This window comes from Polypterus senegalus, unplaced genomic scaffold (genome assembly GCF_016835505.1).
Source record: "Polypterus senegalus isolate Bchr_013 unplaced genomic scaffold, ASM1683550v1 scaffold_2547, whole genome shotgun sequence".
Taxonomy (NCBI): domain Eukaryota; kingdom Metazoa; phylum Chordata; class Cladistia; order Polypteriformes; family Polypteridae; genus Polypterus; species Polypterus senegalus.
Window position 1 is genome coordinate 85,842 of NW_024383410.1, and position 12,980 is coordinate 98,821.

Here is a 12,980-nt window from a genome sequence, read left to right on the forward strand (position 1 = left end):
AGAAGTGAGACAGGCACTTGGTGGTGATGAAGACAGGGTAGATGATTGGAACACCAGAGCTGAGGTGGTGCTAGGAATGTGTTTGGTCTTACACCTGGATAGAGGAAAGAAGATAAAGAGTCTTGGTGGTGGAATGATGAAGTGCAGGAAAGCATAAGGAGGAAGAGGTTAACGAAAAAGAATTGGGATAACCAGAGAGATGGCAAAAGCAGACAGTTGCACAAACAGATGCGATGTAAAGTGAAAAGAGAGGTGCAGAACGCTAAGGAAAAGGTGTATGTCACGTTATATGAGAAGCTGGACACAAAGGAAGGAGATCAACACTTGTACTGATTGGCCAGGCAGAGCAACATGAGTGAGGAAGGATGTGCTGCTGGTCAGGTTGATAAAGGACACAGATGGCAATCTGCTGAAAACTGGGGAGAGTGTGTTAAAAAGATGGAAGGAGTACTTTGAAGAACATATGAATACAGAAAATGAGAGTGTAGTTGGGTGAAGTGGAGACAGTAAATCAGGAAAGAAGTACAGGGGATCAACAAGGCTGAGGTGAGGGGAAGCTATGAAGAGGATGAAAAGTGGAAAAGCAGTTGGCCCAAACATTATACCAGTGGAGGCATGGAGATCTTTGAGATCTTTAGGTGAGACGGCAATGGAGTTTCTAGCTAGATTGTCTAACAAAATCCTGAAAAGCGAGAAGATGTCTGAGGAATGGAAAAGAAATATATTAGTGCCAATTTTCAAGAATAAGGGAAATGTGCAGTAACTACAGGGGTAATAAAGTTGATCAGCCATGTTATGAAGATATGGGAAAGAGTGATGGATGCTGGTCTGAGACGAGAGGTGGCAATCTGTGAGCAAAAATATGGTTTTATGCCAGGAAAAAGTAGAGAAAATGAAATGTTCACTTTAAGAGTGTTGATGGAGAAGTACAGAGAAGGTCAGAAGGAATTGTGAACATAGAGAAACCATATGACAGGGCGCCAAAGAGAAACCATATGACAGGGCGCCAACAGAGAAGCTGTAGTACCATGTGAGGAAGTCGGGAGTAGCAGAAAAATATCTGAGGGTGGTGCAGGATATGTACGAGGATAGTGTGACTGTGATGAGGTGTGTGGTGGTTCAGGGTGAGAGTGGGATTACATCAAGGATCAGCTTTTCTGTTTGCATTGGTAATGGAGAGGTTGACAGATGAGCTCAGACAGGAGTCTCTGTGGACTGTTGGTGTTCACGGCTGACATTGTGATCTGTAGTGAGAGTAGACAGCAGGCTGAGGCAAATCTGGAGAGGTGGAGGTACGCACTGGAGAAAAGGGGAATGAAAGTCAAGAGACAGAGTACATACGCCTGAATGGGAGCAAAGGTGGTGAAAGGTTGCGACTGCAAAGAGAAGAGGTGATGAATGTAGTCAAATTTAAAGAATTAGGTTCAAACATTCAAAGCAATGGATAGGGTGGCAGAGAAGAGTAGAAGCAAGTGCAGGTAGGGTCGAATGGGTGGAGATGAGTGACAGGAGTGGTTTGAGATAGACGAGTATCTGCAAGAGCGAAATGGAAGATCTGTAAAACAGTAGTGAGGGCAGCCATGTTGGATGGTTTGAAAATGGCGGCAGGGATGAAAAGACAGGAGGCAGAGCTGGAAGTGGCAGAGGTGAAGATGGTACAATTTTAGTTTGGTGTAACGAGGTTAGGCAGGATTAGGAATGAGAAGGACAATACAGAGAACGACAGTTCGGTGACAAAGTGAGAGAGGCGAGATTGGGATGGTTTGGGCACATGCAGAGGAGAGATGATGGCTACATTGGCACAAGAATGTTGAGAATGGAACTGCCAGGCAAGAGGAAAAGGGGAAGGTCCAAAGAGGAGGTTTATGGATATGGTGAGGGAGGACATGAAGACAGTCGCTGTGGCAGGAAATGATGTGAAAGACAGGGAGAGAGGCAGAGATGGATGATCCACTGTGGTGACCCCTAAATGGGAGAAGCAAAAATAAATTAAATTAAATTTATCCCTCAGCCCAAGTTTGATGACACATATAGGAGGATAGTGTCTGTTCAGTTCTTTAGACTTGGTTACCGCTGTGCTTCCTCACTAGCAGTTTTTTACTTTTTTGTGAAATAACACAATGTTTTACTGTGTTTTCCCACATATCACGTGCTTACATGCTTTAATGACACCGATGTGTAATACTGAAATGTTTCAGGTGGCTTCACACGGAGTCCAGTATTGTCCTCATGGACACCTTTTGCTGCAGAACAGGGCAAACTCGATATGTGCAATCACAACGCTGATGACACCTGCTCTGCAGGGCTGTGGTCACCAGGATTAAAAGCACTAAAGTCAGAGAAGACATTCTTGAAACACAATCTACAAAACGGAAATGATGTCAATCATACTTTTGAAAATTCTTGAAAAAAGTTTGAAAAACACTTAAAAAGCACCCAAAAACCTTGAACAATGCTTCACCAACGTATCATTAAAGAGCTTAGGAAATGTTAAACAAAATCTGGAAGTGTGAATGGGCCCTAATTCTTCTTAAGCTCCTCACATCATAATGTCTTGTCTTGTGTGCTCAGTCAATTCTGCACCCGTCTGGCCGCTGCACCCACAGTCCCCTCATTTACAGTCTGATGGCTCACCTCTCAGGCATTTTCGGTGAAACTGAAACTACACCGAAGTACACTCTCATAAAAATGCAATACATTAACAAAACATCATCGCCCAGTTAACCAGGCTGGCTGTCCACCACACAGATCCTTTGAACCAGAAGAGCTTCTTCTAACAAACATTTCTTTTATTTCTCCATATCCGATATTCTCTCCTGATGCAGACCTTCTCATGTCGCTGTTTCCTTCCTGCTGAAGGAGACTCACTCCACTTCAATGTCACAGTGAAATTCTCATCTGAGCACCTGAGAAAGGAGCTGTCATGTATAAAGAAGAGTCTGGAGAAGATCAGCCAGTGGGACATCACGACATTGACGTCAGGTACAGCGTCTGTTCATGTTGCGTCTGTTGTTAAAGTCTATTAAAAGGACCAGACTGGATGTTAAGGGGACACTGAGAGATGAGTCACATGAAGAAGGCCTGCTCTTTAACACGTGTCTATTGGCTTTTTGCTGTTAAAAGATGTTTAATTGTATATAGCGCCTTTTACAGTGACTGGCTGAGTGATATCACTCTCCTAGCAAACTGTTGCTTTTACCATTTCACTTCTTGATTGGCCATTTGCAGATGTCACTTTCAAATGTCATATCAGATGTTTTTCTGTAGGTTGATCCCACTTACCGTTATTATATTTATACATTCTTCAAAAAAACCTTTTAATTACAATCACAAAGAAAAGTGTGTTTAAGAATTGAACTAATTTTACACAGTGCCATCTTCTTCACAGCTTCCATTGTTTTTTCTTTTCTTTTGATTCCCAGGTCGTGTAACTCCAATTTTCACCTTCCAGACTTCTGAGCCTCGGAGAAGAGAGGAGTTTTTAAAATGTGAGTTTGTGCTTTGATTAAATAGATCATCACAACAGAAATCATTTATCTTTTAATACCCCAGGACAGGCTTATGATTAGAAAGTGTAGCCACCAGAAAGAGCTGTGTGAGTGTTGAGTGACTGATGAGATGAAGGTGAGGGGGTCCTGTGACTGGGGCATTATGGGATAGAGAGTTTCAGGACAGAGAAGCACCAAAGCAGTCTGTGAGGTGTAAATCTCTTCAAGTGAAATCACAAAAAGTTAAAACACAAACTGAAATCCTGCCAACTACACCACATCCACCTGTCACAAAAATGAAACCTCTAGTACTCTTCTTGTCCTCTCCAATTTTTTCGCCCCTACTGCTTTTTTCCTTTTCTGTTTTCCGTGGTCTCCTTCCAGTGTGCAACCCGCTATTAATGTATAAATAATACATATAGATAATTGATGTTCAAATATTCAACAATATTCAATATTCAATACTGTTAATGAAAATGACAGACATTCCAGTAAGGTGAGTGCTCATTTCCAGAACACACTGAGTCCATGTCACATTTCCAGAAAGTCAGACATCTTCCTCACTGACTCATCCTCAGGTCACTTTACAAGTTTATTGATTTGTGACATTCAATCAAAATCAATCAGCTTCACCAATTATTTTGTGAACAGTGACTGATCATCTTCATTGACTGATTCATTCAGGGAAGCAGACCATCATGGTGACAGGACCTACTGTATATTCTTCATTGTCCTTAAGGCAGGGCTCACACAGCCACAATCAGGCTTGGCCAATTTAGAGTTGCAGATCTATGAGATGTCAGATGAAAACCAGAGTGGCATGTGGATAACACGCAGAGCTGACAAGGATAAGAAGTGGGTGCCAAATCCCAAGTTGAAATGCTGAATCTGTGCAGCTGCAGCTCCAACCACTCGCCCATCATGTTGTTCTAAATCGAGTTTTTCAAAGTTCAGTTCCATCTTTGCATTCCTTATTATTTTGAGCCCATGTCTTTTGATTGTAACAGTCATTTCTATTAACTGAATTATCTCTCTTGATGACCAAGCAGCTTCAGCTCACTCCATGATGATTTCCGTAATGAACTGCACATCTCTCAGCACTCGATGGCCATCTTGTGTGCTGGCAGTAAATCAAGGAATTGTCAGTCAGGAGTTTTATGACAATTTTTCACAAACATTTCTTTCTCAAGCGGTTCTTATTTTATTTTTTATTTTCATATTTCATGTAGCCCTGATCAGTGGCACAGCCCCTAAAACTTTAGCAGGCCATTGGAAATGGACAAATGGGGGTGGAGAGAAAGAGAAAGACAGCAATGCTATTTCTATTTTACCCCTTATAGCCCAATAACAATCGTTAGTGCCAACAAAACAATACGCTCCATAGCTGTATCACTTGGCAACAATATGAAGTCTACATCAAATCTGTCATATGTAACATTGTACTAACTTAACCCAAGACTACAAAATGTCAGAAAAATCCAGAACCATTATTTCTATGACCAAATAGTACATTTTGTGAGCTGGAAAGTGTCAATCATGAATTAAAAAGAAAGAAAGTACTCTCACATTTAACAAGTCTAAATGCAGTAAAAGACAGTATTTTAACAGAAACTCCCTTAATAAGTAAGGACCAGTTTTGGTTGCAAAGAGTGTGGTCTGGCCAAATTTTTCACTCTAACCCCGCAAAGAATACCAGGGGTTGGGGAATCTTAATACACAGAAGTATTCCATTTGTAGCGTGATATCTCATGGTGACAAGCAATTTATCTAATTCTAAAATGATTTTGACAATGTGCCTAACATGAACTACATATCTTTCTTCCAAAATGTATTTGATTCCATCCCTAATGCAAACAAACTCAACATTATAATGGCCGGAGACTTTAATTGTGTTTTAAATCCAGATGTGTATAGATCCTCAGAAACAATGGCAATAACATCTAATACTGCAAGTGACAACATCTAATACTGCAAGAATAATTTCACAGTTTGTAATGGATCATAACTCACCAGACCCATGGCAGTTCTCAGAGTCTAACCTAAGAGCATACTCCTTCTTCTTACCTGTACATCATTTTTAGTCAAGAATTGATTATTTCCACAGACAATAATTTTTTGCTCACTATCAAATCGTGTGAGTACAATGCTATTGTTACCTCTGACCATGGAGCTTAAATTACTGCATCCTACACACTCACCTCTTAGCTGGCATCTTAACCGCCTGTCATTAGCTGATGAGAACTGTACAGAGTACATATTCAAGCAAATTGATTATTTTCTTGAGACAAATGCATCCTCAGAGGTCTCAGCAGGTATGCTTTTGGAAACGCTGAAGGCATTTTTAAGAGGACAGATCATTTCATATCTTTCTCACAAAAATAAATCAGATGCCATCTGAGTTAATATGTGAAATTACCAGAATAGATCTAGAATACTCAAGGTCTTCAAATCAGGCACTTTATAGGATAAAATAGGCTTTGGAATCAGAATTTAACCTCTTGACTACTGAAGAAATGAAACGGCTTATCTGTAAATCACAATATAATTATTATGAACACTGACAGAATGCCAATAAGATCTTAGCCCAACAATTCCACAAGCAGGAAGTCCATAATGCAATAAAATAAAATACAAAACTATAACCGACACATTTAGAGAGTACTATATGTTACTTTATTCTGCTCAGTTTAAAGACGATAAGACAGTCAAATTAGTTATTTGATTCATTAGATACCACAGCTAGATACTCTTAATGCTACAGAACTGGATAAACCTCTGACCCTTTCAGAATTACTAAATGCTATAAATTCACTTCAGAGTGGAAAAACATCTGGCTCTGAATGCTACCCAGTGGAATTTTATAAAACAAATATAAAAATGTTAGTTTCACTGTTATTAGCAAAGAAAACCAAAAACATCTACCTCTAAAAATGCAAGCTAACTTTTCAACAAGCATTGATTGCCATCTTTCCTAAAAAGAACAAGGACCTACTACAATGTGCATCATACAGACCAATCTTTCTTCTGAATAACAATGTTAAGATACTCTCAAGTTCTAGTCAGAAGAACTGAGAGTGTTTCCTTCTGTAATATCATACTGTATTTTATTAAAGACAGACATTTAACTTCTATCTTTCAACATTTGTTTAATATAATATATTCACCCATTATATCTAATACCCCAGAGATCGTATTATCTATAGATGATTGAAAAGCATTTGATATGGTTGAATGGGACTAAATATTCACCACGTTGCTGAACTTTGGGTTCAGCCCAAACATATGTGCATGAATAAAAACTACTTTATACCAGTCCAGAAACCTCAGTTTATATTAACATTATGTCAGACCAGACAACTTCAAACTAGAACATGGTAGTCAACAAGGATTTCCCCTTATCACCTTTATTTTTTGCAATCGCCTTTGAACCACTGGCTGTAAACTTGAGATGAGATGCATCAGAGATAAAGGGGATTCTCAGAGAAGGACTTGAATAGAAAATATCATTATATAATAATAATAATAATAATAATAATTCTTTATGCAGATGATATGGTATTGTACATATTTGATCCACAAAATTCTGTGCCAGCAGTCTTAAAAGCATTAGCAGATTTTCAAAAAATATCTGAACTTAAAATCAATTTGAATAAAAGTGTGCTTTTTCCAGTGAATTCTCAAGCACGTAAAATCTGACCGGACACCTTCCCATTTATATTAGTTGATCAGTTTAAATACCTAGAGGTAAACATCATAAGTAAATATTAAGATCTTTTAACACAAAATTGTTCTGTCTTCATGGAAAAAAAAATTAAACAAGACGTGAATAGGTGGTCTGCCCTCCATCTTACATTAGGTGGAAGAGTCAACATTGTTAATCTGCTCTTCCTATTTCAAAGCATCCCCATATACATTAACAAATTGAGCCAAAATTAGGCTCAATCATAACTTCATTTATTTGGAATTTGAAGCATTCACACATCCAAAGAGTGACTCTACAATGACCTAAAGCAGAAGGGTGCATGACACTACCTATCTTTCAATTTTATTACTGGGCAGCAAATATACACACTATAAAGGCCTGGACATCAACACAAAGCAACAAATATATCTATAATGGAAATAAAATCTTGCTGTACTTCTTTATACCCCCTGCTCTGTGACCCAGTGAGTACAAACTACTCAGAATATGGAACCAGTGTATGAAGCACTTTAAGACAGAGAAGCTTCTATATGTTACACCTCTACAGCACAGCCACCTTTTTACATCCTCTCAAACATACACAATATTTAATTTCTATAAAATATCCGGGATCAAAACAATTAGAGATTTGTACATAGATAATGTCTTTGCATCCTACAATTATGCTTTAACTTCTCATCAACACAATTCTTTCACTACTTTCAAACTAGAAATTTTGCTAAACAGAACCTGTCTAATTTTCCTCACCTTCCACCTTGTTCTATTCCAGAAGAATTGTTTATCTGTCTTGAAGACAAGATAGCATCTCTACAATTTATTAAAATATTTTACAATACAATACAATACAGTTTATTTTTGTATAGCCCAAAATCACACAGGAAGTGCCGCAATGGGCTTTAACAGGCCCTGCCTTTTGACAGCCCCCCAGCCTTGACTCTCTGAGAAGACAAGGAAAAACTCCCAATAAAAAACTTGTAGGGAAAATGGAAGAAACCTCGGGAAAGGCAGTTCAAAGAGAGACCCCTTTCCAGGTAGGTTGGGCGTGCAGTAGGTGTCAAAAGTAGGGGGTCAATACAATACAATACACAGAACAGAACAATTCCTTAAGACAGCATAATAAAACTTTTAGAATTACGGTTTAACAGTAGATGATATGACATAATTAGGTTTGGATATTTTTAGAGTCCTGGAGACCTCATCCATCTAGCTGCATCTCCATTTGGCCATGCCACGGCTGAAACATTGCTCCGATGAAAGGACCCCTCTTTCCCATGATTCCTGTGATCCTCCATCAGGGATGACTTTATCATAGGCAGGCAAACAACTTGGCAGGTGGGCCGTGGCACCAATGGCTACATTTGGGTACCGAGAAAAGAAACAGAATAGGTGAGGGTTAGTATTCAAATATAATTATCATGTTACTTATGTTATAGTGCTAATGACTAACAACAGAGATGCAGTATGTACAGTTAATCAGCAGCTCTAGTCAGGATATGCTAAACTGAAGTAGTGAGTTTTCAGCCGGGATTTAAAGGCTGAGACCGAGGGGGCATCTCTTATGGAAGCAGGAAGACCATTCCACAGTTTAGGGGCCCTGTAACTAAAAGCTCGACCTCCCACTGTTATTTTATTAATCCTTGGAATCCTAAGCAGACCGGCATCTTGAGATCTTAATGTGCTCAGGTTTGTAAGTCATGATAAGTTCAGACAAGTAAGCCGGACCTTGGCCGTTTAATGCTTTATATGTTAAAAGGAGGATTTTGAAATCTGCCCTAAATTTAACTGGGAGCCAGTGTAAAGATTTAAGAACTGGGGTTATGTGTTCATATTTTCTTGTTCTTGTAATAATTCTTGCAGCGCATTTTGGATTAACTGGAGGCTGTATAGAGAACAGTTTGAACAGCCAGTGAACACCGCATTGCAGTAGTCAATCCTACTAGAGATAAATGCATGAATTAATTTCTCACAATCCTGTTTATTTAGAAAGCGCCTTAATTTCCTAATATTTTTAAGATGGAAAAACAGGTTTTGGACGACTTTGTAATATGCTTTAAATGACATGCTAGAGTCAAAGATAACTCCTAGATTGCGGGCTGATTCAGTAAAATTAATTGGGATTCCAACTGAGTTAAATGACGACAAAATATTGCTGTGATCAGCGTCATTCCCTCCAACAATTAACATCTCTGTTTTATCTGTATTTAAAGACAAGTAGTTCTCATTCATCCATTCCTTTAATTCACTAACACAACTAATTAAAGACAACATCGGAGAAACTTCATTTGATTTAAATGAAAGGTATAACTGGGTGTCATCTGCATACGAGTGAAAATTAACATTATGTTTCCTAATGAGAGATCCCAGTGGAAGCATGTAAAGTGAAAACAGTAAAGGTCCCAGTACTGAGCCCTGCGGGACACCATATTCAACTTCTGTGTATAATGATGGAGTACTGTCTGCACATTTCTGTACATACTGGAATCGATTTGATAAATAAGAACTGAACCAAGCGAGCACGGGCCTGTAAGCCCAACATCGTTTTCTAGCCTGTGCAGTAAAATAGAATGGTCAATGGTGTCAAACGCTGCACTTAAGTCCAACAACATAATTACAGTGGAATTTCCTTCATCAGAGGATATCAGAATGTCATTTACAACCCGTGTTAGTGCCGTTTCTGTACTATGACCAGTGCGAAAGCCAGACTGGAATTTCTCAAATAAATTGTAATGCGTAAGGTGTGACTGAAGCTGACTGGCGACTACTTTCTCTAGTATTTTAGAGAGAAATGGTAAATTTGAAATAGGCCTATAGTTATTTAGTATGTGTGGGTCTAGGTCTGACTTTTTAAGTAAAGGTTTAATGACTGACACTTTTAGTGCATCAGGTACTGTGCCATGCAATAATGAATTATTGATAATGTTTAGAATTGGTGCTACAAGAACATCCATTGCACTTTTTACTAGTTTTGTTGGCACTGGATCTAGGGAACAAGTAGTGGGCTTCATTTTCGAAATTAAAGTTAAGACTTCCTGGTGAGTTACAGGATTAAAATTACTAAAGTGCTGAATGCAATGTGCGGCAGGGTCTGCTAAGCTAGTATTTGGTTTGTACTGTGATGCTGAGATCTGGGATCTTATATTTTTAATTTTCTCATTGAAGAAGTTCATAAAGTCTGTACTGCTAATATCTGTTGGTATTTTGCACTGTTGATCTGAATTCCCATTTGTTAATTTAGCCACTGCTCTAAAAGTACCCAGGATTTTTATTATTGCTATCTATTAATGTAGAATAGTATTCTGAGCGAGCTTTAAAGAGGGCCTTTTATATTTATTAACACTCTCTGTCCATGCAATTTGAAAGACATGTAGCTTTGTTGTTCTCCATCTGCGCTCCAGTTTTCGACACTCTAATTTAAGAGCTCGAGTGTTTTCATTAAACCAGGGAGAGTTTCTATGTGCTTTGATCACTTTTGTTTTAAGGGGAGCCACTGTGTCCAGAGCATCTCTCAAGGTCACATTATAAATTCCCTTCCTTTCAATGACCCCAGAGGACATTGGGGAAAAGATCTGTCACTTGTCAATGACCCCAGAGGACATTGGGGAAAAGATCTGTCACTTGTCAATATTTCAGAAAAGGAGAGGAAGGAAGTACACTCAAGCTCCTTATGTGCAATCTTTTATCGAGTGCATTTATCTTGTTTTTAGATAGATAGATAGATAGATAGATAGATAGATAGATAGATAGATAGATAGATAGATAGATAGATAGATACTTTAATCCCAAGGGGAAATTCACATTTTAAAATTATCCAAGATGTTTCTAGGGCAAGAGTCAATTTGTGAATATTGCAGTTGAGCTTCAGCCTCATTAGTCCACATGTTCCGGCCATGCACCAAATTAACAACATTTTGGACCAACATTTTTGCACACCTATCAGATGGCCTTGGTGTCCCAATCACTCCTAACCCAATGACAGCTGTGTTTGGTGGGCTCACAGGTGGACTTAAAGCGTAATTTCCTGTACCTCACCACTAGCATGTAGACTGAAAGAATCCCACCCCACCAGTCTTAAGTCAGTTGGGGTAACTGATGTTTTATACTACTTGAAAAAGAAAATCTCACTGTTCACAAACTTTTGAAATATGGCAGGATTTAAACAATGACATTCAACAATAAGCTTCCATTTTGGGGAAAAGGATGTCCTTCCTTTCTTGTTCCTTTTATAGCGTAGCCTTGGTTGCTGGCTCTTCTTCTCTTTCTCTTGGGTGCAAGTTGAATTCTGCTTTGCCTTGTTTTGTTATATTTGATTTGACTTTGGAATGTTATTTGTTTCAATTAAAATCAATAAAAATTAAAAAAAAATGGGTATGGAAGGACGATCGGATTTATTGTGTGGAAAGGGTCAATGAGTCTGGTGATGAAGCGAGACAGTGGATTGATTTCAAGGAATAAGAGTTTGACAATAAACAATGTCTTTATTTTAATAAAGCCAGCCGTCAGTGCTGACAGTCCATTATAACCCTTGACCACCATGGTGAACTTAAACCATTTATAATAATTTCAGATGACTTTGAAACTCCTTCCAAATGTGTGACTTGCCTGCCTTTCATTTGGTTGACTGTTGTCATCTTTTTGTTTTAATTCCCACAGATTCTGCCCAATCAGATGAGCTCTTTACTATTGACGGCACTCACTAACATTAAGTGGCACACCATTTTTTAACTCCTCCATGCTTTGTGATGTCTGAAGGGTGTCTTGGGTGCACAGCTCATTTCATATCACCCAAGTGTGTCTTGATGGGATTCAGTTCTGGGCTTTGACTTGGCCACTCTTGAACCCTCCGTTTCTTTATTTTCAGCCATGTCTTTGTGGATTTGCTGGTATGTTTAGGTTTCTTGTCCTGTTGAGCTTCAGTTCTCTCACATTATCTTCAAACACCTAGTCTAGTACAATGAAGAATTCATAATGGATTCTAATCATCTGTATCTGATTCTAATTTGAGATATCTGAGTGAGGTTAGTATTCAATGGAGGGATGGACTTACTTTTTCCACATATCATATTTGCATTTATGTTTATTAATTCACACAGTGGACTACAGAATGCACTGTAATTGTGGCCTAATATTTGTTGTGTTTGATCACCTTTATCTAAAGATACTAAATCTTCTGACCTTCTCTGCATTTCTCCAACACTCTAAAAGCAAATATCACTACTGTAGTACTCTTTCCTGGCATGAAAACATAATGCTGCTCACAGATCTCCCTCTCTCCTCTCAACCGAGCATCCATCACTCTTACCATGTCTTCATGATGTGGCTGATAAACTTTATATCACCTTGTAGTTACTGCAGCCCTGCACATCTCCCTTGTACCTGAAAACTGGTACTGATGCACGTCTTTTCCACTCCTCAGACATCTTCTTACTTTTCAATATTTTGTGAAACAATCTAGTTAGACACTCCACTGCCATCTCCTAAAAGTCTCCATTCCTCCACTGGTATATCGTCTGGGCCAACTGCTTTTCCACTTTTCATCCCCTTCATAGCTTCCCTGACTTCAGCCTTGCTGATCCCCTGTACTGCCTGATTTACTATGTCCACTTCATCCAACATACACTCTCTCATTCTCTATATTCATAGGTTCTCACTCTCCCCGCTTGTCGGCAGATTTCCATCTGTATCTTTGATCACCTTTTCTGCAGCAGGTCCTCTCCTTGGCCAATTGCTTTTCTCCTTTATTTGTGTCCACCTTCTCATATAGCTTGACATATGCTTTTTCCTTAGCCTTT

The 12,980-nt window shown here is 38.9% G+C and overlaps 1 protein-coding gene across 1 annotated transcript in view; it reads left to right on the forward strand.

Moving 5' to 3' along the window:
• Positions 1-12,980, forward strand: part of LOC120521498 (E3 ubiquitin-protein ligase Midline-1-like) — a 67,201-nt gene that overhangs the window by 17,661 nt on the left and 36,560 nt on the right. The window contains exons 5-6 of the mRNA XM_039743076.1: positions 2,826-2,982; positions 3,423-3,488. Coding sequence (XP_039599010.1) covers positions 2,826-2,982; positions 3,423-3,488 — 223 coding nt within the window. The remainder of the gene's footprint in view (positions 1-2,825; positions 2,983-3,422; positions 3,489-12,980) is intronic.